Source organism: Camelus ferus, chromosome 18 (genome assembly GCF_009834535.1).
Source record: "Camelus ferus isolate YT-003-E chromosome 18, BCGSAC_Cfer_1.0, whole genome shotgun sequence".
In the NCBI taxonomy this organism is placed as follows: domain Eukaryota; kingdom Metazoa; phylum Chordata; class Mammalia; order Artiodactyla; family Camelidae; genus Camelus; species Camelus ferus.
Genome location: NC_045713.1, coordinates 16742605 through 16765960, shown reverse-complemented (window position 1 = coordinate 16765960; position 23356 = coordinate 16742605). Strand labels below are relative to the sequence as shown.

At 50.9% G+C, this 23356-nt stretch overlaps 1 protein-coding gene across 2 annotated transcripts in view; it reads right to left on the bottom strand.

Moving 5' to 3' along the window:
• Nucleotides 1-13707: 13707 nt before the first annotated feature.
• Nucleotides 13708-23356, bottom strand: part of GALNT17 (polypeptide N-acetylgalactosaminyltransferase 17) — a 364964-nt gene continuing 355315 nt past the window's right edge. For both annotated transcript variants that reach the window (XM_006189465.3, XM_032460329.1), the window contains exons 10-11: nucleotides 15983-16150; nucleotides 13708-15231 (exon numbers count right to left, since the gene is read on the bottom strand). In XM_006189465.3, coding sequence (XP_006189527.1) covers nucleotides 15103-15231; nucleotides 15983-16150 — 297 coding nt within the window. In that variant the 3' untranslated portion in view covers nucleotides 13708-15102. The remainder of the gene's footprint in view (nucleotides 15232-15982; nucleotides 16151-23356) is intronic.

Sequence of the window (23356 nt, the reverse complement as noted above, 5' to 3'; positions counted from 1 at the left end):
GCCTTTGGGAGGGAGGTTCTCACACCCAGGCTGGGACCCCAGAGGCAAAAAGGGTTTGCAAGTGTCTCCTCCAGTGGCTCCCTGAGGCTCACTCTCTGGTGTCCCTGGTGCCTCGAACTCCAAATCTTAGAGCTTTTCTCGAGCTCATTCGCCTGTCCTAACTGCAGGTTTATGGGGATCAGGGTTTTCCTGCCCGTGCCCTCCTGTGAGATGTGGGCACAGTAACTGGCCTCTGGCCAGGCCCCCTGGTGGGCAGCATTAACCAGCCCTGGATTCCTCGTGACCTTGGTAGTCTGGTTGTAGCCACAAGAGTTGACCCTCTGGCCCAAATATTGGTCTGTCGTGTCTGAGTAATGTGATCACAGACGTGGGCTTTGTCAGCAGAGCTGGATGACCCGCCCCTCCCCCAAACTTTCTGCACTGTTAACCCTGGGGGAGGATGAATTCACTGAGGGGCTTGAAGCCAGCTGCTTTTATCATTTGTAAAATCCTGAACTCCTGGCGGGTCTTCCCTGGCTATCCCCACAGGGAGAACACAGCCGGAGGAGTATCTCTGAGGCCATGGAAAAGGAGGAGAGACTCTTTTTCCCAGACTTGGAGAAGGTTTAAGTACTGGGGACCCTCTTCTTGACCCATAGATACATAGATACATCCCCAGTATCCTCCGCTGATGAGCTCAGACATGGAAGCTTTAGGAAGACCCCACCATGGAGCACCTCAGTACATAAAATAATTACTAACAGAGATAAAGGGGGAAATTAATGGGAATACAATCACTGCCGGAGATTTTAACACCGCATTAACATCACTAGACAGATCTTCCAGACAGAAAATAAATAACACAACAGAGAAATTAAATGATTCAATAGAAAAATTAGATTTGGTGGATATTTTCAGAGCATTACACCTCCCCCCCCCAATAGGATATACATTCTTTTCAAGTGCACATGGAACATTTTCTAGGATTGATCATGTACTTGGGTGCAAAAGAAGCCTCAATAATTTTAAGAAGATAGAAACTATCTCAAGCATCTTTACTGACCACAATGCCATGAAACTAGAAATCAACTACAGAGAAACAAAGGAGAAAAAAAAGGAAAGCATGGAGATTAAACAATATGCTATCAAAGAAACCAATGGGTCAATGAGGAAATCACAATTGAAACTAGATCCCACCAAAGAGCTCCCTGCTCCTCATGAAGCATCTAAAGAGGGTTTTAGGGTCTGGGGTCCAAGACAGGAGCTGGTTAGCTGTTATTGTCCTCAACATGCAAGGACTCTGGGCCAGGGATGCCCCCCACTCCCCAGACCACAGTTCCTTTCCCCAGAGGCAGGCCCTCCCGACGATGGTGGCGTCCTCTGTCTCAGCTTGCTTTCCCTCAGAAGCAGACGCTGAGACAGTGATTCAAGGGCAGCCAGCGGATTTGGGACATGCAGGAAACGTAGGAAATTGATAAAGGGGCAGGAGGGCAGCCGATAAAGCCAGCTGCCACTGTGAGTGACTGGAGTTTAATCCCATGGGGGAGATTCAGGGAAACGGAAAGGATGGCTCCCCCAAATTCTCAGAGTCTGCCCACCTGAGCAGTGAGGAGGCTGGACATTTGCACAGGACTCATGTCAGGCAGCATTCTGTCGCTGTCGGCAGAGACGCTGGTATGGGCATTTGGGAGTCAGCCGAGCACACTGATGGGGAAGACCTAAGGGATACAGAGGGCAGGGGTCGGGGCATGAAGCATCTCTCACCCTCATAACCTTCCTGCAGGAGGACCTGATGGGAAAGGCTATACCAGGTCCCAAGCGTCCAAGAGGAGGACCAAATGTTTCCTGTCTCTAGTTAAAGAGACAGACTATGGGACAAATCCTTGATCTGAGGCTGGACCAGAGAAACAGGCTGAAAATTGGTCATCAAAATAGTGACGTAAGCAAGCATCTTTGGCCCAGTGTGTGGCACAGTGGACTTTACAACTGAGGAGGCTGGGAGCAGAGAGTAACAGGAGAGAGTCAGTCACCAGAACAAATACAGACTGAGAGCCCCTTGCAGAGGCTGGGAGACCCCCTTCTGGCCTGCTCCCTCTGGGGACCTGGGGGTGGGAGCTGGCTCTGACGACCCAGGGAATCAGCGCTCTGCTGGGCTGTTGTCAGGTTATCTGGGCTGGTTACTCGGCTTGGGGTGGACAGACTGGAGGAGGTCAAGCCCATTGCGTGGGGTTGGCACATAAAACATTTTGACTGTCGTTCTCTTTCTAAAGTGTGCTGCTGTTGCTTTTATTGTTAGTGACCAGGGGTCCAACCACTGAATTGCTTCATGCCTTTAACTCACTGGGGAGTTTCAGCTCCAAGAAACCTGTCTGGCATTAGGTGGTGCCTTGATGAGGTGAGATCTGGACGAGAACTCTTTCTCTGCAGGTCCTTAAGGTCAGGCCCATGGACTCCTAAGGGTTCCATGTGTAGGACTGAGGAAGTCTGTGAACTTAGATGAGAAAATCATTATGCCCTTGGTTTCTTTCACCTTTGAATGACATTTAGCATCTCCTTCAATTATGAAAGGAGACAACAAACCACAATAGATGAAAAATGCCTACCTCTTTGTCCCCAGTAGAAATCACAGATAATTTCATGTCAAATTAGTTGTTGCAGAAATCCTGTAATATCATCTATACTCGTATAACTTTGTAGGTATGTGAGTTACAGTGATATCACATCTTATTTAGTGTATTAATAAAAGGTATATGTATTTTCTATACCATAACTTTTGTGCGTTTCTATCTAACTGGGTTTCTTGGTAATCCTATGTGCATTATTTTACACATTTCTGAAACGTTATTCTAACAAGGGGTTTGTAAGCCTCCACAGACTGCCAAATGCCAGGAGGCACAAGATTAACTCAGGCTGGTACCACCTGTCAGGCCAGAGGCCAGAGCACACGGGGACGATCCCGGGACTGGTCTCCTCGGACCGGCTCCTTCTCCCAGTCCCCTGGGGAATCACTCAACTGTTGCAACCCCCTGCTTTTCTTTTAACTTATTTCAGAGAAAGGGCAGCAGGAATCCGCGTCCGGCGCCGGCAGGGGGCGCGGCTGCATCGCTCTGCGCCGCTTACGGGAGGCCCGGCATCCAAGGAGCCCAGACCGCATCTTTTCACCCGTTCAACCACCGACTCCCCGCTTACCACACTGCACGCCGCGCCACAGCCCTTGGCAACCATGGCAACCACTCCATACACCGGGGCCAGACGGAGCCATGAGCCACCCCGGCCGGCGAACAGCCATGAGCCACCCCGGCCGGCTTACAGTTCGCTGTCCTTTCAGACCCCACTATTCACTGTCCTTTCAACAGGTACTGGGGACGCGGGGTCCCCGCCACTGAGGAACGTAACTCAGATTTCCACCAGGGGGCGCTGGTATGCAGGGGTGAGGGAGCCCACCTGCGTTTCCCCTTCCCTAAAAAGACGTGCCGCGAAAGGTCCCAGGCGACCGGCCTGCCTGCTCTCTTCTCCCCGTTTTTTCCTTTTTCCCTCCTTGCCTGTCATCCCACTCTCTGCTTACCTCGCCCTTTCTCTCTCATCTCTTATTTCTTCCCCTCTTTGTCACATTTCTGTCTGGATGTCTCTTCGCTATTTCTAACACTACGTCTATTTCTCGTCGTCATTCCATGCTTGTTTCTCCTTTTTCTCTCTTTATATATGTCTCTTTCTTCCTCGCTCCTTCCTCCCCCTACACACACTCCCTCCCTCCTAAGGCTGCAAGCAGCTCTTTGGGGCTGGGGGCCAGCCATGCAGCTCATGAAAGGAGGAACTCTGCAGAGGGATGGTGGTGGGTGGGCAGCCTCTCCTTTTCAGCCTCTTGGGTGAGTGATTGCTCCTCCCGGCAGCCTCGCTGCTGGATAGGATGCACCAGCAGCCTGGATGGAGGCGGGGCAGGCACTGGGAAGACAAACACCGGTGCTGGCCCCGCACAGATGGTTCTCTATCCACCACCAATGACCTGTGTCACCCTGTACAAGCTACACCGCCTCTCTGGGTCTCAGTGGCCTTGTTTAAACGAGCATCACCAAATAGAGTAAACAGTGGGTTTAAATAAGACTCTTGGAAGGTCTAAATATCTGTGGTGGGCAGCTTTTGAATGGTTCCCTATGACCGGTGATCACTGCCTCGTGACATCCAGACCCTTGTGCACCCCTCTCCCTCAGTGTGGGCCAGACCTCATGACTTGCTTCTAGCAAATTGGAATATGGCAAAAGTAGAGAGATTTCACTTCTGAGGTCAGGCTCCACAAGACCGCGACTTCCATCCTGCCGGCTCTGTGTCTCTGGTGCGCTCGCTTGCTTACTTGTTGGGATGAAGTAGCCACACCACAAACTTCCTATAAAGAGGGTCACGTGGCAAAGAACTGAGGCCTCTGGCCGACAGCCAACAAAGAACTGAAGCCATCAGTCCAACAGAATCCTCCCAACTACTGTGGATCCTGGAAGGAGACCTTCCATCAGCTGAGCTTTGAAAGACTCTAGCCAAAGCCAGCATCTTCATCCCAGCCTGGGAGAGGACCCAGCTAAGCTGCCTTCAGAAGCTGACCTGCAGAAGCCGTGAGACCGTACGTGCATGGTCATATGTGACTGAGCTTTGGGGTCATTTATTATGCAGCAGCAGATAACGAACACAATATATAAAAGATCTTGTATTAGCTAGGGTAGGCTGAAGTCCAGGAACAAATAGACCCAAACACGTAAGAGCGCAACAAAGCCATCCTGAGGGATATCAGGTCAAAGAGAGGCTCTCTTTCATGCGATTATTCAGGGCCTGAGATTCCTTCTGCCTGTGGTTCCACTGTCCCCCAGGACCCTGCTGTTGTCTGCATTCAGCCCACAAGGGGAAATGGAGCATGGTGGAGGCAATCCCACTTCCATAAAAGCTCAGCGCCTAAAGAGGCACTCGTTACAGCCGCTCCCAGTCTCCTGGGGGGAAAACTCAGTCCTGCGGGCCCACCTCTGTTCAGAAGAGACTAGTAACTGTATCTGGTCATGGTGGCTATGATCTTGGAGAGAACAGATCTGGACGGTGTGGACCCAACCTAAACCCCCAGTCTATACTGACCAAACAAAGCCTGGCCCTGGGCTCCTCTGCTCCAGGTCATCTTTCCTGACACTAAAATTGCCAGGGTTGTATCTACTGAGAAGATCTTGCCTTTCTCATCTCGTCCTCTGTCCTCAAGCTGCCCAGCCAAGGCCTAGGAGTCTCCTCTCTCTTGTGGCCTGCTACTATTCATGGATTCTACAGAGTGTTTGGCCTGCTCCAGGGAGGGGACCTTGTATGCTGCAGTATTTGGTTTATTCCTAATTTGCCTACAAAGTTATGAGCTCTGGAAGATTTCCGTATCACACCACATCTTCACCATCAGGGTGGAACCATTGCCCCAGACATTTTAGATCATCCTCAATCAGGCTTCCTGAATCAGCAGAAATTTGTTTCTGAATCAGTGTTAAGATTAGGTTCAGTGGCATAGCTCAAGAAACCCAAATAAACAAACAAAAGATTTGTTTTTCACATGATTTTTCTCTCATGTAAAGAAACCTTAAAGTAGGCAACCCAAGGTTGGTGTGATAGCTTCATCAGGAGCCCAAGGTACCCTTATTTTTTTGCTACACTGTTCTCAAAGTCACCTTATAATTATAATATAGTTGCTGCAGCTCCAGCCATCACGTCCATGTTCCAGGTATCAGGGAAACAAAGAGGCAAGGGCCAAAGGGTAGATCTCCAAGCTGAATGGGCCTCTTTGAAGAACATTCTGAGAAATTCCAGCCAGTGACTTCCACTTAGCACTCACTGGCCGTCCCTATCAGCAAGGGAGGCTGGGAGATGTGGTTTCCTAGCCGGGCACCTTGTTGCACATAGCAGTGCTGAGGTTCTCTTAGCAAGGAAGAAAGGGAGTTGGGTGGGCAGCTGGCAGTCTGATACATCCTCTTACTCCCTACAGGAGCTGAAAGATGGATTCTCACAGACCCAAACCCCAATTGGCTTTTCCATAATTGCTATTAATGGTATTGATTAAACTGTCTGTATCTTTGCACTTTTATGGCTCTGCTGAAGAGTGCCCCCAGGCCATGGTGTCTTTGTCACAGCTAACAGTGGCCGAGTGTAAGAGAGTGGCAGTGCTGTCTCCTGGGCAGAAGGACTGTCACTTCCCAGATCCTGGCACCCAGCGCCTGAGAAGATCAGATAAAGCAATGCTTATGGAGCACATTTTTTTTTTAAATAGTAGGAGTAGATTTATTTTATACCAGTTTTAGATTTGCAGAAAAATTAAGCAGGTAGTACAGAGAGTTGTCATAACACATAATTTCCCCTCTGATCATTCCTGACTTTAGTCCGTTTGTTATAACTAATGAAACTGTATAGATGCATCATTATTAACTGCAGTCTATAATTTATTCTGATTTCCTTAATTTTTTTTTTTTTACCTGACTATTGTCCCAGGATCCCATCTAGGACACCACGTTACATTTAGTTTTCACGTCTCCTTAGCTCCTCTCACCTGTGACATATTCTCAGACAATCCTTGTTCTCGATGACCTGGACAATTTTAAAGAGGACTGGTCTGGAATTTGTGTAGCTGCTTCTCTAGTGGAATTCATTTGACTTTTTTCTAATAATTCAGCTGTGGCAGAGGGTTTTGGCGGGGAAAACCTCAGAGGACAAGTGCCATTGTCATCATACCATCACCGTGACTGATGGCTGTTCAGGTCGACCTTGCCCACCTGGCTAAGGTAGTGATTGTCAGTTTCCTCCGCTGTGAAGTTACTCTTTCCCCTCCTTTTCCAAACTCTATTCTTTGGAAGGACGTCATAAGCAAGGAGGGGGGAGTCATGCTCCCCCTTCTTACGGTCAAGGCTCTCCATAATTTATTTGGAATTCTGTGTATGAGCTCTGGCAGCCTCTTCCCATGGAGAAGTTTTAAAACTACTGTTGGATTCTTTTCCTCTCACTGTTAGACCTAAAATAAGCCTGTTGCATTTTTTTGGAAACAGTAACTTAGGAATGCATATTTTGACCTTGCCCATGATTAAATATTAAACAATATCTTTGTTTTAAATGATGTGTTTTATTTTCTCTTTGCGAGTCACCTAGTTAAATAAACTATGAACTGTCAAGGTGTCCTCGTCTTCAAAAGTGACATGTAACAAGTGTAACTTTCATCCCCCAGCTGTCAGGAGCATGTTCATGAAAAGAGGCTCTCCTCACACCCACTTCCGTCAGCCCAGCACACAGCTCACATCCTCACGGGCGCTGGAAGCTGGGACGGTGAGCCGTCAGAAAGCGTCCGAGTCATACAAGCACAGCAGGACTGGCGGGAACATTAAAGGCCACCTATTCTGCTTGAACCTCCCCAGGAACAGAACGCCCTCCCTCCTGAGACCTCCACCCCAGCTTTGGGAGGACAGCTCTATTAGAAAGCAGAGTCTTACTCTGAGCTCAAAGCCACAGCCTGGTTTCCATCCATTTGGGCCCATTCTGAATCTCTGGGTCATAAAAAACAAATCTAAGCCATCTCCCATGGATGGTGCCCCCTGCCCACCCCCATAGCCACCGAGTCGTCAAGGCAGTGACCGTCTCCTTCAAGTTCAACACGCTTGATTTCTTCCTTGACAAGGTGCGATGTTCAGGTTAATTCCCATCCCAGCTACTCTCCTGTGAGTGGACTTCAAGGTGGCAGGACTACCACTTCCTCCTGAATTTTCCACCCCAAGATCCCACTGGATGTTTTTGGAGCCTGCTGACCAATAACGAGGCAGCTAGTAACTAAAGCCCATATCATTTCATACTAGACGCTTGCTAAGCCATATCTCCCCTCAACATACAGCTGACTTTTTGGACCAAAATGAGGGGACGTCAATTTATCCCATTAAATTTAATCGTGTCATGACCCCATTGTGTGTGATATTCAGGAAGTTATAGGTACCTGCATGCAAGGGCAAGGGCGGGAAGGATGCTCGTAAACCCGATGAACAGTAGTCTGGGGGTCTCTCTGGAAGCTGGGATTCCTGTGGTTATTTCCCTCCTGTTTTTACTTAGCTGTATTATCTAATTTTTCTCTAATGAACCATCAATTCATTTGTAACTTGAAAAAAAAGTTACTCCTGTTTGGGTCAGATGATTTTCCTAGCCTGCGGAAGACTCTTTGCACTGTTTTGGGCAGATCTGACCAGTCTGTTCTCACCTAAAAGGGCACCCTGACTGGCACTTCCAGCTCACCAGGGGGAAGGCAGCACCAGCTGCTGGAGTCACTGCCGTCCCCCTGGGACGAAGCTGCTCCCAGGGCCTGGGGACATGAGGAATGACGTCGGTGACTCTCTGCTCCTCTGTCATCCAAGAGTCCATGGCAGGGAACCGAGGCAAGTTCCTGCGACTGCTCAGTGGTCCTCCCAGCCTATCCGAGGCTTGCATATTAGAACAGAGCGTCAGAGGACAGCTGCGGGACAGGTTGTGTGGCCTCATGGTTATGAACCAGCGCTTTTGCGGGAGAGAGACTGGAGTCTGCACTGCAGTCCTGCCCCTTACCGACTCCGCGACATCAGGACACATTCTGATCTCTCTGAGCCCTAGTGTCCTCCCCTGGAAAGGCAAAACAGTGGTGCTGGCCCGGTGGTCGCTGGGAGAAATGAGAGAGAAGGGGCTTGTGAAAGCCTTTGCCCTCAGCCTGCACGCAGCACGCACTCGAGGAACGCTGGCTGGTAGGGTTACAGTGATAGTTACACTTTTGTACCCTCCTCCCAGGCACAGGGCTGGCCCTGTGCTACCAGCAACCCCCGCCAGCACCAGCAGCTGGCACCAGCCTGACGAAGAAACCAGCCCACCAACAACCGACATCTAGGGAAAGCAGTAAAAGCAAAACAAACAAACAAACAAAAAAATAGCAAAACAAAAGCAAAATACAAACCCTCCCTTGTGTCTGAGAGAAACTCTCACCTGCACTCACCTTTGCCAACTTCCAAAGACCAGTGTGAAACTGCCTCGCCCTTCTGGATAATTCTTTGGGAGTCAGAAAGGTCTTTACACAGCAGATAACTTAAAAGCAAACCCCAAAATGTAAACCAAAGAACAACGACAATAACAAACTTCCCACCCTGACAACCCAAAGCCTGGACTGTTTCCTCCGAGGAGATGATGGCTTCCTTCCACCGAACGGTCACTGCGTGTGTCTATCTCACCGCAGTCAAGAGCTGGGCCCTGGCTAAGCTCTGGGAGACTGTCACGTGCGCTGGGAGAGCAGCGGCTCTCCATCGGGGGTCGGGGTCAGGGTCAAGGTCAGATCAGAGTCAGGCTGTGGACCGCCTGAGCACAAGGTCAATAGGAAGCAGGAGTTTCTGGCCCTCTCTCCCCCAGGTTCCTACAGAGAGTCAATTTCCTCTGCTCCCTGCCTGCTGCGAGCCTGGCACTGTGCTGGGGCTGACTAGAACCTCCCAGAAACTGTCCAGACACGCAGGTTTGCTCCAGAGACCAGAGCAGCAATCCCACCCTCTAAAACTACTGCTAACTACTGTGTATAAAATAGATGAACAACAAGGTCCTACTGTTTAGCAGAAGGAACTGTATTCAATACCTTGTAATAGCCTATAATTAAAAAGAATATGAAAAGGAATATATATACGTATGACTGAATCACTGTGCTGTACATCGGAAACTAACACTGTAAATCAACTACACTTCAGTTTAAAAAATAAATAAATAATAAAACAAGTAAAAAAAAAAAAAGAAAGAAAAACAATTCTAGAAACAGTCCCAAGACAGACTTGGAACCTCACACGTTTGGGCAAAGTCATGGTAGGTTAGGGTAAGACTTCTAGGGGCAAAGTGATTCTGAATTCTGAAACAGCGGAAAGGACATGCATTCTCATTGTACACTGGAACCAGAATTTCCTCTGGTATCCACGTTGGCATTGGGTGGGGGACACTCTTCAAAGAACATCTAAGAAGTAGGTATAAATAACACGGTAGTGGAATGCAGGCCGGGGGGAGGGGGCAGGTCTTGGAGGCACTCGGCAGCTATGCAGTTCAATAGCTTTTGCATTAAGTCTTCGTTTGCTCAATCTTGTTCGTAGGAGCAAATGTGCAGGCAAACATTAACTCAAGGATCCGGAATTCTGAATTAGAGAGGTCAGGACTTGGACTGATGCAGAGAAATTCGGAGACAGGAATGGGGGCAGCAGAGACTTGATTTGGTGATTTGGACCATGACGGGGAAGTTTCATGCTTCTTTGTGTGTTTTCAAGGGCAGTTAAGTCTCTGGGGAGAAATTTTTAAACAGAGCAGCCTGTACGTTCTTTGTCGTTGTTGTCATTATCTGCGTGGCTGGATTCTAACCCTGCCTTATAACTAACCAGTGACGGTGCCCAGGACTCTGCAGAAGATCTCAGCATCTGAAGTTGCTGATGCCCAAACCTCGCCCAGTGCCTGCTGGATGTCACCCCTGGAAGTCCTGCTTTTCCTGCCTTTCAAAGCTAAATTCCACACTGGATGCGAGCCCAGCCAGGCTCCCGGGGCTGAGGGAGGGTTCACGTTAGCGATTGTCGAGTGACCTCTTTGGTGAGAAGATTAGTCCAGCTGAAATTGACAGAGTTCACCAAGAGTCCCTAAACCTCGCTCTGACCAGTTTGGATGTGCCAGGAAGTGCTTCCTTTAAGTGAAAAGGTGAAAATTCTCCACTTAATAAGGAAAGCAAAAAACAATCCTATGCTGAGGTTGCTAAGATCTACGTTAAGAACGAGTCTTCCATCTGTGAAATTGTGAAGAAGGAAAAAGAAACGCGTGCTAGTTCTGCAGTCACACCTCAAACTGCAAAAGTCACAGCCACGGTGCGTGAGAAGCGCTCCATTAAGACGGAAAGGGCATCACGTTTGTACAATAAGAAATTCTGAGAGAGAGAGACCACATGCACATAACTCTGATTACAGCACACTGTTCTGTGTTATTGTTTCTTATCGCCTCATACGCTCCTACCACGCCTAGTTTATAGATCGAGCTTTACCATAGGTATGCACGCATGGGGAAAAACACATTCCATGGGCTTTGGTACTGTCCACTGCTTCAGGTATCCACTGGGGTTCTTGGAACACATCCCCGGGGATAAGGGGAGACCACTGTGCCCAATTCTGTGGCAAATGGAACGTGGCTTCCCAGCCAAGAAGGTTAACCATTTCACCAGGTGGGCAAAATGAATTCTGTCCATGATGAAGTTGCTGCCAAGGGAAGAGAGATGGTTCCTCTCAGTTACAACCAGCAGCATCAGAGCTCCAAGGAGGGGCACTGACTTAAGGTGGGAGGTAGATTTTAATGGACTGTTAATCCTGTTTTTGGACTCCAGAGGGCCGGACAGTGGGGAGAGGTCACTGTTGAACTGAACTAAAATGAACCTCTGGGGTCTGGGGCCCACCCCAGGTCCCCCGACTTAGGTCTCAGAAACTTGCTTAAGTGAGAAGCAGAGCGGCCGAGAGACTCCGGGATTTGTGCTTCCGTCCAGAAGAAGGGGCAGCAGACGTTCACCGGGAGCTCAGATCCAAACAGGATGCTGACATGCTGGCAACGAGCGGGAATCGGGACCCCACGTCTGGCCCCCTGACCGTCCGTCCACAGACTGCCTGGACCACTGGGTTCCCCGTGCAGTCTCTGAGCCCCTCCCGATCCTACCCCTGGGCTGGCTGTCACTCAGCCTTCCTCAGAGCAGCCCTCAAAAGCAAAGTGGAAGGAGGCAAAATAGCATGTAAGTCAGGGCCAACCCTTTTTGTGGACAGCCTGGGGGCGTCGCCTGCTCTGCCCAGGCCTGGACCTCTGCCCTTTGTGAAATGGGGATGCTTCTCGAGAATAGTGGGGAAAAAAAAATCAGATGAAAAAAAAAATGGCTTCAGAAACTCAAGACAAGGGCTTGGAGTGACTGAAGATGGCGGCTTCTGGCCCAAATTGTGCTTTCTCAGCTCCTTCTGTTTCTTCTCCTCTAGCCACCAGAATCAGCGTAAAGAACACACCAGGGAAATAAAACATTCAAAGATGTCAGCTTTGACGGCTCGGGCATGTATCAGATACACCATCTGTGATTCTTTTTGGCTATACAAATTAAGGAGGTAAAAAATTAAAGAGAAAAAACAGCCACCAGACCGGGGCGTCGGGGGACTGCGTGGGTAGCGGGTGATGCACAGAGATTGTCAGAACTCAAGCCTGATGCCTGGGGCTTGCTGCCTGCAGTCATCGTGCAGAGACAGGTCTCTGGAACTTCCAAATTCTCCCAAAGCACTGAGACCCAAGGCGCCCCCAAGGCCCCACTTCCCCTTTTCTCTCCTCCCTCTCTGGCTACAGTTAACTCCTCTTCTCTGCCTTGGCCACTGGCCTGCCACCCCCATGCCTTCAGGTCCACTGGGATGCTGTGGGGCAAAGAAGATGCTGACCTGAATGCTGGCCTCCTGTTCCAGCCATTGGGAAGCAGCAGTGCCAATGTGAATGGACAGCCCAGGTCTCCCAGAAGCCGGGATTTGGAGCACAGGTACTGGTCCCTGGAGGCTAAGAGCGTCCCATGGCCCTACACCAGCAACCCTGTCCCTCCAGGTAAACAAGCGAACCCACCATCCCACCTGCTGCCTTGGGGCCCTGAGGAAGAGGAGCAATTCTCTCTCGAAAATTCCAGGATGCTTCCTGCTGTCTGTATTCTAGGGTGCAGCCTTGAAGGTACAAATGAGCCCAAAGTGCAGTGAGCAAGTCAGAGGGTGGGGGCTCCAATTCCATCAGAGGGGACATGAGCTTGGATGCTGGGGAAAACAGAGCAGGTCTTGTGGCTTCTCTGGTCTGGGGCTGTTTGGATGCAGGCTCCCACAGGGGCCCACCAGGGACCTCGCTGGGATTTGGGCTCAAAGCCTCAACCAATGGTAAAACAGAACAGTGTTTTCTGTGAGCATCTACTTTAAGCCCCACACAGGAGAATGGGTCAGTCGGGGCAGGACGCCTCTCCAAAGCATCGCCTTCGAACATCATCTCAATGCCTCCCTTGACCCCCAAGGGAGCCTGAGACCCTGGGCTCCTCTCACTTAAGAGTAACCCTGAGACCCTGCTATTGAAGTTGGTGAACTCCTCACTACCAAACAGTAGGACTTTCCATCATCATGTTCACGGACCCCGATTCCCAGAATCCCCCAAAATGGCAACTGATGCCCGTCTGGGGGTTGGTGACACCGACCAAGCCGGATTGCCTTGGCTTCGTGGGAGGGAACCGGTGTGAGGCTGTCCCTGCTGAGGGGACATCTGTCCATTTCCGGGGCAGAAAGCCTGCTGTCTTTTTGGATTTCATTTTTCCCGTGAACAGAAGGGGCAGGTGCTCCCACCACAGGCTCCCTGGTCTCCAGAGATGGAAGTGGCTGCCGGCAGCAGGAAGGGGCGGGTCAGGACACTCGTCGGGGTCACCCGTGCCCCTCCTCTTCCTCACGGCTTTCTGCACCTACCTGGCCCTCCTAGCCTGGGGCCCCCAAGGGGGTGAGCAAGCAGGTGCCACGTGTAAGGTTCTGTCCTGCTGTGGGGGGGGGGCCAGGGCAAGGGCAGGCTGGCTGTGTCTTGACCCTATGAAGTGAATGCTCTTTGTCTTTAAAAAGACCAGACTCCCAAACCAGAAGCCCCCCACCACATCCCAGGAACTGCCCCCCTGCCCGGCCTCTGGAAGAATCAAGAAGCAAACAAGGCTGAGCTGGGAGGTGTGTTTATTTCACAAGGAGGGGAGACGGGGCAGGAGTGATCACCAGTAAGATGCCACCGAATGAGACACTGTAAACCCCAAACTGGGCAGGTACAGGGTTTGGTTCCGGGCAGGGCTTGGCCGGCAGCATGAGGGAGAGAGACGGGGACTGGCAGAAGGGACAGGCTTCCAGCTGGGGCACAGCCAGGGGTAAGGCCCAGCCACATCCTCCTGGCCAACGACCATGGCCAACCCTCTCCCCCAAGCTTCTCAGCAGCCTCGTCCCGAGCCTGGCAAGCAATAAAGCCACAGCTCAAGGCCACTCCCCTACGTCTGCTCCATCATGCACTCTGACGCGCAACCCAGACACACGCCACGCACGCACACACACACAGGCAGCCCCGCACTCGCACACCACGCAGGCACCCACCCTCCTACGCATGCACACGCGTCCATATATTAACTCTGATTTATAAGTGCACCCTAACCAGAGGGCAATCGGAAAAAAATTATTACTCTTCAGAGAGGACTCGACTGCCTTCTCCCCAGTCAGCCAGCAGAGCACGGGGGACATGGGACAAGCACCCTCCGGGGTCCTGGCCACCTGTGCCGTGCTGATGTCAGTCCTTAGGCGCCAGGTGGGGGCTGCTTGCTGCCCCCTCTGTGGCAGCTGTGAGTCTGGGCTCCCCGGTCCTGGGCAGGCAGAGCGGCACGGGCCCCTCACAGCTGAGACCATTCTGCATGCTCCCCCCTCCCACACAGGCGGAAGAGCTGGTCCAGGCACATGGGAGCCTGGTGCCCAGGTGACCGTGGAAGTGTCAGCTCCTTCCACGTCATCTGTGGGGGGTGGCTCCAGAAAAGCCCAAGGCCACCTGCTGGAAAGGTTTGGGGGCAGTGATCTTGGGCTGTGAACGGGTATCTGGGCAGAAGCAACCTCGGGGGAAACTGTCTCAGGGCCTCACTGTCTCCTCCTTGGAGGGGGAGCTCGGAGGTGGCAGACCCCCGCCCCCACCTTTGTCGAGGGCTGGGGTGGAATTCAGAAGCTGCTGCTGCTGCAAGAGATGAGAGAAAGGAGGGGCCCCTGCCAATCCCAGTCCCTATAGTGGGTGGGAAGATGACCAGGAGGAGATGTTATGTCACTCCTTGGTACCAGGTCCACATCCGGGCTGCAGAAAACATGGCGCCTAGGTTCCCAGAGAAGGGCTGGGGGGCTTTGCCAGGTGCACGAGCCTCAGGCAGCTGGATGCCTGATGGGGACACGGAGCCTCCATCCGGGGCCCGGGGCTGTCCTGGAGAAGCCCTGCCGGCTCCGTGCTGGCTCTCTCCCAGCGTGGCTGGTCCAGAGGACGGCAGACCCTGTCCCAGGGGCTGGGCAACGAGGGCCCCAGCTCCTCCCACTCCCACTACTTGATGGAGTTCTTAATCGTCCACCTCTGCCCCGTGCAGCTGCGGAGGATGAGGTCGATGCCAGCCAGGCCGCGGTTCTCCACCTCCAGGCAGCGCCCTGTGCCCTTGTTCATGATGGCGCCGTTCTGGGAGGAGAGGGGTGAGAGGGAGGAGAGAGACAGACAGCCAGACAGACAGCCAGACAGACAGAGGCAGAAACACAGACAGAGAGAGACAGAGATAAGGACAGAGAAACAGAGAGACAGAGACAGAGGGCGAGACAGAGAAAGACAGAGGATGAGAGGCAGGGAGAAAGAGAGAGAGACAGGCACAGAGAGACAGAGACAGGGAGAGGCGGAGAGACAGAGACAGGGAAAGGGGAGGGAGAGAGAGGCGTCACCACCGCAGTGCCAGCACACTGGGAACAGCCCACCGCAATTCTTCGCACAGAGGGAGGGGTCATCCCGCCTTCTCTGGAAACCCTGAGGTCAGAAAATAAGCTTCCCCAAGTCTGAGTGGCTGCACCAGGGGATGGGCACTGGTGGGGGATGCTGTCCAGGTGGGGAATGGCCAGGGGGTTCTCAACCTGACTTTCTCAATCCCACTGGCACTTAGAAGATTTCAGGAAAATCACTCTCCACTGCTCCCCTGCCCCCGAGATGTATCAGAGCCCAGCCCAGCCTAGCACTGTGGCTACAGGGACCCCGAAGGCGGTCTCACAGGGAAGTGCCCCAGCAAATCCCCCTGACCGTGACTGGGGTCCAGGTGCCTGGTCCCAGGCCGGGAGACCTTGGGTTGCACTTGGCCGGGTGCCCCTCCGTGGGGAGCCGGGCCCCTGTGGGGCCCACAGCATCCTCACCTGCTCTGGGCGGCTGGCCCCGTCCGCGGAGCACTCACCTGGATGAAGTTCCAGCGCTTGTACAGGCTGCTCTTGACCTTGTCGCAGTCCAGGAGCTGGGGCAGCCGACTTTTGGAGTTGTCCACCAGGCAGCGGGTGTCAGGGAGGAGCGTGGTGGTCCCCAGGGCTCCCAGGTGCAGGAAGCCCTCCTTGGTGTAGCGGGCCAGCTGGGGAGAGACCAAGAACAGGGGGCGCGGCAGTAAGACCACGAGGGGAGACGTGGCTCAGACCTGCAGGGGTCACCCGTGCCCCTGTGCGGGCTGCAGTCCTGGCCACCTTCGCAGGCCCGTCACACACCCCAACATGCACCCAACTGACAGGGCGCCCTGCCCAGGAAGCCCTCCAGCTTCCTAAGCTTGGATACAGATTCCCTGGGGCCAGTCCCCAGTCCCCTTCTAAGCCTCTCCTTGGTCAATGTTTCGGGAGTCTGACCTTCCAGCGGGCGCGGCCACCTTGAACAAGTCACCAAACCTCTCTGAGCCTCCATTTCCTCCTCATTTGTAAACTGAGATTAATTAAATCTGCCCTCCTACACAGGGCCCAAAGAGGCAGTTCACTGAAGAAGAAACAAACGTATTAAAAAGTGTTCAGCCTCCTAGGTATTAAAATAAAGAACCAAAACAAGAAACTACATTTGAAAAAAAAAAGAGATGATCTGTATTTTGTCAAGTTGAGCCTACGATGGGGCTGGAGGGAGCGTAAATTACTACAACCTTTCAAAAAGGAATTTCAAAATAAAAACTTTGTGCTTTTAAAATGTTCTTCTTCTTTGACCCATTAAATCTACTTTAAAAAATCTATCCCAAGGAAATAATTAGAATAGTGGGCAAAAGTTTACATTGGGGGTGGGGGTGGGGGCACTGGATGAAGGCAGTCAAAAGGCAAAGACTTCCAGTTATTAGGGATGTAATGTACAACATGATAAATAGAATGAACACAGCTGTATGTTATACAGGAAACTTGTTAAGACAGTAAATCCTAAGAGTTCTTATCACAAGAGAAAAAAATGTCTTCTTCTGTTTCTTTAATTTTGTATCCATAGGAGATGATGGATGCTCACTAAACTCACAGGGACAGTCGTTTCATGATGCATGTAAGTCAGATCATCACGCTGAACACCTTAGACTTATACAGTGCCGTGTGTCAATTATATCAATAAAACTGGAGGGAAAAAAGTTTATGTACAGGTTTTTTATTGCAATGTGATTTCTAATGATGAAAAGGCAGAAACATCCTAATTGTGCAACCCAGTCCTGGTACTTGCTCTCGGCTGTATGTCCTGCAATGAATGCTAGGAGATTGTGGTAGATCCCCCAAACGGCCACATCCTTCACTCTCCCTTCTGTACCTGGGGCAATATGTCTTTGCAGCAACTTCCATCGAAGTGGAGTCTGTTTCCTTGCCCTTACGTATTGGTTGGCCTTGTGACTGGCTTTGGCCAACAGAACGAGGCAGAAAGGAGGATGCGTCTGTGCCTTGGAATACACCTTGCATATTTCTTACCTCTTGGAACCCTGCTGCCACTGTGGCAGTCAGCCCAGAATGGCCCGCTAGAGGGTGGTAGACATGTGGGCCAACCAACCAACCAGTCAAACACCAGACAAGTGGATGAGGTTATCATAGATCAGGTAGCCCTCAGCCCACCTGTTGGCCAACAGGAGATGCATGAATGAATCCAACCAAAATCATCTGAGCCTGGTCCAGATCACAGAACCATCCAACTGACCTGTAGACTTGTAAGCAATAATAAATGCATATTGTTTCATGCCACTAAATTTGGGGGTGGTTGTTATGCAGCAACAGCTATCTGATACAGGGATGGTGTTGCCTGCCAACCCTTCTCACAACTAGGTGTGAGTCCATGCTGGTTTGGTGGCTTGGCTTCTCCCTTCTGCCCATGTTGTTTAAAACCCTGTATTCCAACTTTTGAACAAATACATTCACCTGTCTTTCCCACTCCTTTAAGGGGTAGGGGCTGGGTCTGATCTACTTCATTGCCTCCTAGGAGATAATCACAGACTGAGGGCTCCAAACGTGTTTGTGAAAGAGCACGCTATACATGTGCTGACTGCCATCATTTACGAAATGTAGCCACAGCTATTCCTTTAAACTCCACAAATGTATTTTGAAGGTGTCCAGCCCGGGGACAGACTTTTGGACTTCCTGTTCGTTCTCCCAATCCTATGAGGTGACTGGCGCAGAAGTGATGATCGTTAATATACAACGGATGCTTAACCAATCCCAAAATAGTATTACCAGTCAGTGTGTATGGGTGGTACCTCCTGCATCATTTTGAAGCATGGTACAAAGAATAAATAACATCATTTTTACAAACCCTGTAAGAAAGGTACTGTTACTGTCCCCATTTTTAAAGAAGAGGAAACTGAGGCATGAAGACATCAGGTCACCTGGCCAGGTCCTGGCCTCTATCCCCAGGCCCCGAAGGTTGGCAGCCCTTGCCCAGCAGCTGAGTAGCAGAGCACCCTCCTTTCCGACGACCCTGGGCTCCTGAGAGCCTGGGCATTTCTGGCCAGGGATGGAGCAGAAAGGAGCTCTGCTCAGGGACACAGGTGCTTCTTTTCCGGGGCATAAGATCCTCCTTAGGGGCTCTCTCTCCTCTGCTCTGATCCCCAAAGCAAGCTTGCCTGGTACCCTTGGAAACAAGTGACAGGGAGTTTATTAAATGCCCTTAAGAGAAATGCTGTTAACATGTGCTTTAAATCCAAATTAGTTCCAAATCAGAGTAATTGTTAGAGGCAAAATGGTAAGAAAATCAGAAGCCCTTCCCCACCCCTCCCTTGACAACGTCTCTCTGAATATATTTAAATTCACCAAATGCAAAGTGATGAATGACAGAAAGCTGCCTTTATGTTCAGGGGAAAGATATACACAGCTGCTTATTGAAATTATGAATCAATCTATTATCCAGCAGGCAAATGAGTAGTGCTAAGAACATTAATTAACCGAGCATATCTGTGACCCAGATGTTTAAAGAGCGAAGCTAAATGCCACTGGGAGTTAGAAGCTCTCTCTTCTGAGGTCTTCTAGGGCATGAAAACAACAAGACCCAGACTTCCAGGACCTGCAGGGGCCACACATCAGCCCCCTGCCAGGCAGGGCAGGTGGGCAGGGCTCTGCAGGATTTCCCATCTAGGGGATGGCAGTGTCTCACACCAGGAACACATAGAAGGAGGCCACGTGCATGGGCTCTGCTGGCCTGGCCAAGGGCCCTGGGTCAGGGGAAGGGTCCTGTGGTCTGAAAGGACGATGGGGCTAAAATTAGGCCAACAGATCTCACACCCACTCCTCCCCAACAAGACAGGAGAGTGGTGAGTGCTGGGACCGGATGTCCACCGGATGCCCCAGTCCTGGATAGGGGGCCATCGAGTCCACCTCCTACTGCTCACCATCCCCAGCGCTCCTTCTGTAAGCACCTCTGCTCCCCATCCTCTGCGCATCCAACCAGCTTTCCTACCTTCAGGGCTTTGCCCCAGCTCTTGCTCTGCCTGGAAATGCAAGTTACTGGCCTTCTTCTAGAACTTTCCAGCTTTAACTCTCCTAGACCTCAGTGCGATTCTCTCCATTTCACAAGGTCTTCTCGCATTCTTCCAGCCCCCAGCCACCTCCTCTCAAGTTGTTGGAACAACACGGATGCATATTCTCTGGTGTCTCCATTCAAGGCACCGGTGAGCCTCATCTCCACCTGACCCTTCTGTGTATCCTTCCACCAGGTGATGGCTGTGTGCGCTGCTTCCACTTTGGGGCTAGTATGAACGATGCCACTATGAACATTCACGTTAAGTTTTCACAGGAACATCAGTTCTCTTAGGTCTACAGTTCACCCTTGAACAGCACAGGTTTGAGATACACAGATCCACTTACATGTGGATTTTTTTCAATAAACAGGTACTACGTGGTCCTTGGTTGGCTGAATCTGCAGATCGGGAACTGCCGATCAGAAGGACCAGCTATCAAGCTATGCATGGATGTTCCACAGTGCAGAAGGTCGGAGACCCTAAGCGCTGCACTGTTTGAGGGTCAACTGTATATCTCTGTGTGCATACTCACAAAATTATGGCCAAGCCATACTGCGGGATTTGTCACCTCAGTACGACGCTCACTGTTGTCAAGGCAATCTTGCTAAAAGGAGGAGAAGCATGTGTTTACACACCGTGTGCTCCACTGACAAGCCAATGGGTGACGCCTCCTCCTCTGAGGTGGTAACTTCTTGACACTTGTTGACATTTATTTCTTTTGTGGCTCCCTGTTCTCTCCCCAGGGTCTAGGTTTGCAAACCTGAATCGGCTTTATCGCCTCTCTCCTCCCTAAAGTTTCAAGTCTCACAATGCCTGTCTCCACGTGTCTCTCTCATATATGCCCTCCTAGTACCCCGAGTCTCTTCTGAGCCCAGAATGGCTGCAGTAGCTTTGTAACTGGTCCTTTCCCCTTCAGCCCTCCCCAGTTTCCACCAAGGACCACATAGTACCTATTTATTGGGAAAAAAAATCCATATGTAAGTGGATCTGTGTACCTCCCCAGTCCTGCAGGCTCAAATGGTATCATTCCCCACCTCAGCACTCAATGGCTCCCACTGTCCACCGATTTAAGAATAAACTTTTTACCATGATCTTCTACTGTAGGTCCTCAACTTACCTTTTCAGTCTTAGTTAACTCTTGGCTTCTTGGCTTAGTCTGACAGATGACTTGAAGTTTCTCAAAAACAGTCAAGTGTATTCCCCGTATATAACCCCACCCCACCCCTACCCCATCTCCTCTAGCTCCGCAAGGCCACACCACCATGTAATCTCTTTCAACTTACATACTTATATATTCTGTTAATGTGTCTTTCCTTGTTACAGATTGTTACTGTTGCTGTTTTAGTACAGTAGCATTCCAGCCATCGTTACAGAGCATAAGGACCAAGGAAAGCATCTTACAAAAAGCAAACGCTTTATAAATGTCTTTTGAATTGAATGGGATTACTCTAGATTCGGCTGCTGGGCCCAAGAGGAGAAATAAATGTCATTTTCCACAACCCTAATGCATTAGGAAAAAAACCTCTGAGCTCAAATACAATTAATTCTCATTTAGGAGAAAAAGGAATTTTCTATTTGAAATGATCTAAGAGGCACATAAAACCATTAACCCACATTTAACAGCCTTGCAGGGAAACGAAAATATGCAGGTTATAGCCAAATAAAGAAAAACCAGCCAAATAATTGTGGAATGTCTCTGGAACACAGCAAAATCTATCAGATTGTCAATAAAAATGTGGCTTTCAATTGCTTTCATATTCAGGGTCTTTCTCATCACTTTAAAATCAGGCCTAGTCAGGGTAGAAAGCCGTTACTAAATGAAAAACGCAGTTTACCCAGGAGACAGAGAGATGGGTTTCATTGATTCAAAACTGCTTGGGGGTGAATTTATTTGTTTGTTGCCTGGCTAAAGCCACAAGAGTGGTTTCTGGTGACTACATGCACCTGTGTATATTTTAAAAAGCAAATAGACTTTCTCCATCACTGTCCAGGGCATGCCAGAACCCAAAGTGAACATGGGAAAAAAAAAAAGTTTCTAACTATCTCAAAGTGGATGCCTGGTGGCAGCCTGGGGACTGGGATGGGGGAAAGGGGCTGGAGGACTATGTGCGGAGCAGGCATGGAAACTTTCTGTATGTTGACTCAGGGAGTTTCACAGGTGTGCACCCCTGCCAAAACTTAGCAAATGGTATCCTTTAAACAGAGGCAGCTTATTGGACTGATCTTATACGTCAATCAAGTTGATTGAAAAATCTCTCTGGAAGCTTAGAAGGCATGCTCTAGAATCAGATATGTTTCCTGCAGAGATGGCCAGCTCCTGGGCGGGGCGGGGTGGGGGGCGGCATGGTCCAAGGGCCTTCTTCCTCCATCTTCTCCCACCCACCATTGTGACTCCTCATGCTGGAGTAAAACACCCTATTTCCAGACAATGCATTTGCTGCTTAGAATGAATGGGGAGACATATTTGCGCCACAAAACCTTGGGCTGATTTCTCTGCAGACAGGTCTAGGAGTGGATGGATCAGAGGCAGTGCCCCCTGGAGGTGGGGGAGTGGCAGAGTGTGGCCATGGAGCTTTGTGGAGAGAGCTTGGGGCCACTGGGAGAGGGGCCCTGAGTGTGGAGAGCACCGGGATGAGGGTCAAAAGAGCCAAGTGGGAGAGGGGTTGGTGGACAGTGCAGCCCTCTCCAGCTTCCCAAGGATCGGGAGCAAATCCCTAAGCATGCCTGCCACTCCCACCCTGACTGCTAAATCGCTGAGAGGAGCAACAAAGACTATTTCTCAGTAAACAGATGCATTTCTTTCTTGCCTCTGTGTGTAAAACAGGAAGGTAGGATTACATCCTGGTGGAGCGTGGAAGTGCTGGTAAACGTTTTTCTCCCTTTTTAGCTGATCTTAGTTAAATCTGTCTCACCTTCTCATTCTGCCACTTGACACAGCAGCATTCCCGGCTTAGTGCTGAGTCATCAAAGGACACACTACACTGTACGGGTCCAACGTAACTCTGGAGCCTGCTTAAGAAATTCAAGCTCTGTCACTAAATGCTTTTATGACCCCAGGCCAGTTACTGCAGCCCTCTGGGACAGTTTCCTCCTCTTCAAAATGGGGATGACTTTAGGATTTTTCTCAGAGGGCACTGATGGAATTAAATGAGTGAGAGGAGGACGTGGCACATAGGCAGCCCTGTACCCTCAATGGTATGCTCATTTCCTCTGACCTCACGCACCGGTGGAGAACAGGGGCCTTGTTTCTGCTTCACTACAGAGTCCTCTGCCTCCCTCGAGGTTCCGTGTGGCCTCACGGGGCCAGCATTTCCTGGCGCTCAGCCACTCCAGGCGTCCTGCTCTCCCCGGATCCATTGGTCCAAGGGATGGTTGCCCCCATTGCTTCAGCAGTACTGCTGGGCAGCCGACCACCTCCAGGCAGCTACCCGGCCCATCAGGCTCTCCTGGGCTGGGTGCGTCTGGCGTGTGTTTCTTGGGATGGCCGCCTGACCCAGGGAAGGCTGTCCCCTCGCCCGGGACGCCCCCACGGCTCTGCTCCTGTCTTTCCCCACCCCAGCACCACGCCACTGCCCTGCTTTGGTCCAGATCCTTCATGCCCTTGCCTGGAATGGGCCAGATTCAAGCACTGGGTCTTGAGTCGGACTCTTGGTACTCAGCGCCGCACCCCCAAAGCCACCCCGTGTTCCACGGATGTTCCCGGGTCCTTAGCTCACGCCCTCACGTCTCCTTCTCGGCCCCTTCTCACGCCCCGATGATGCTGGCCTGTCTTCTGCTCCTGGCACGTTCCATGACGAACCCAGGGAAACCGCGGACTGGAAGCCAGCCTTGACCGCC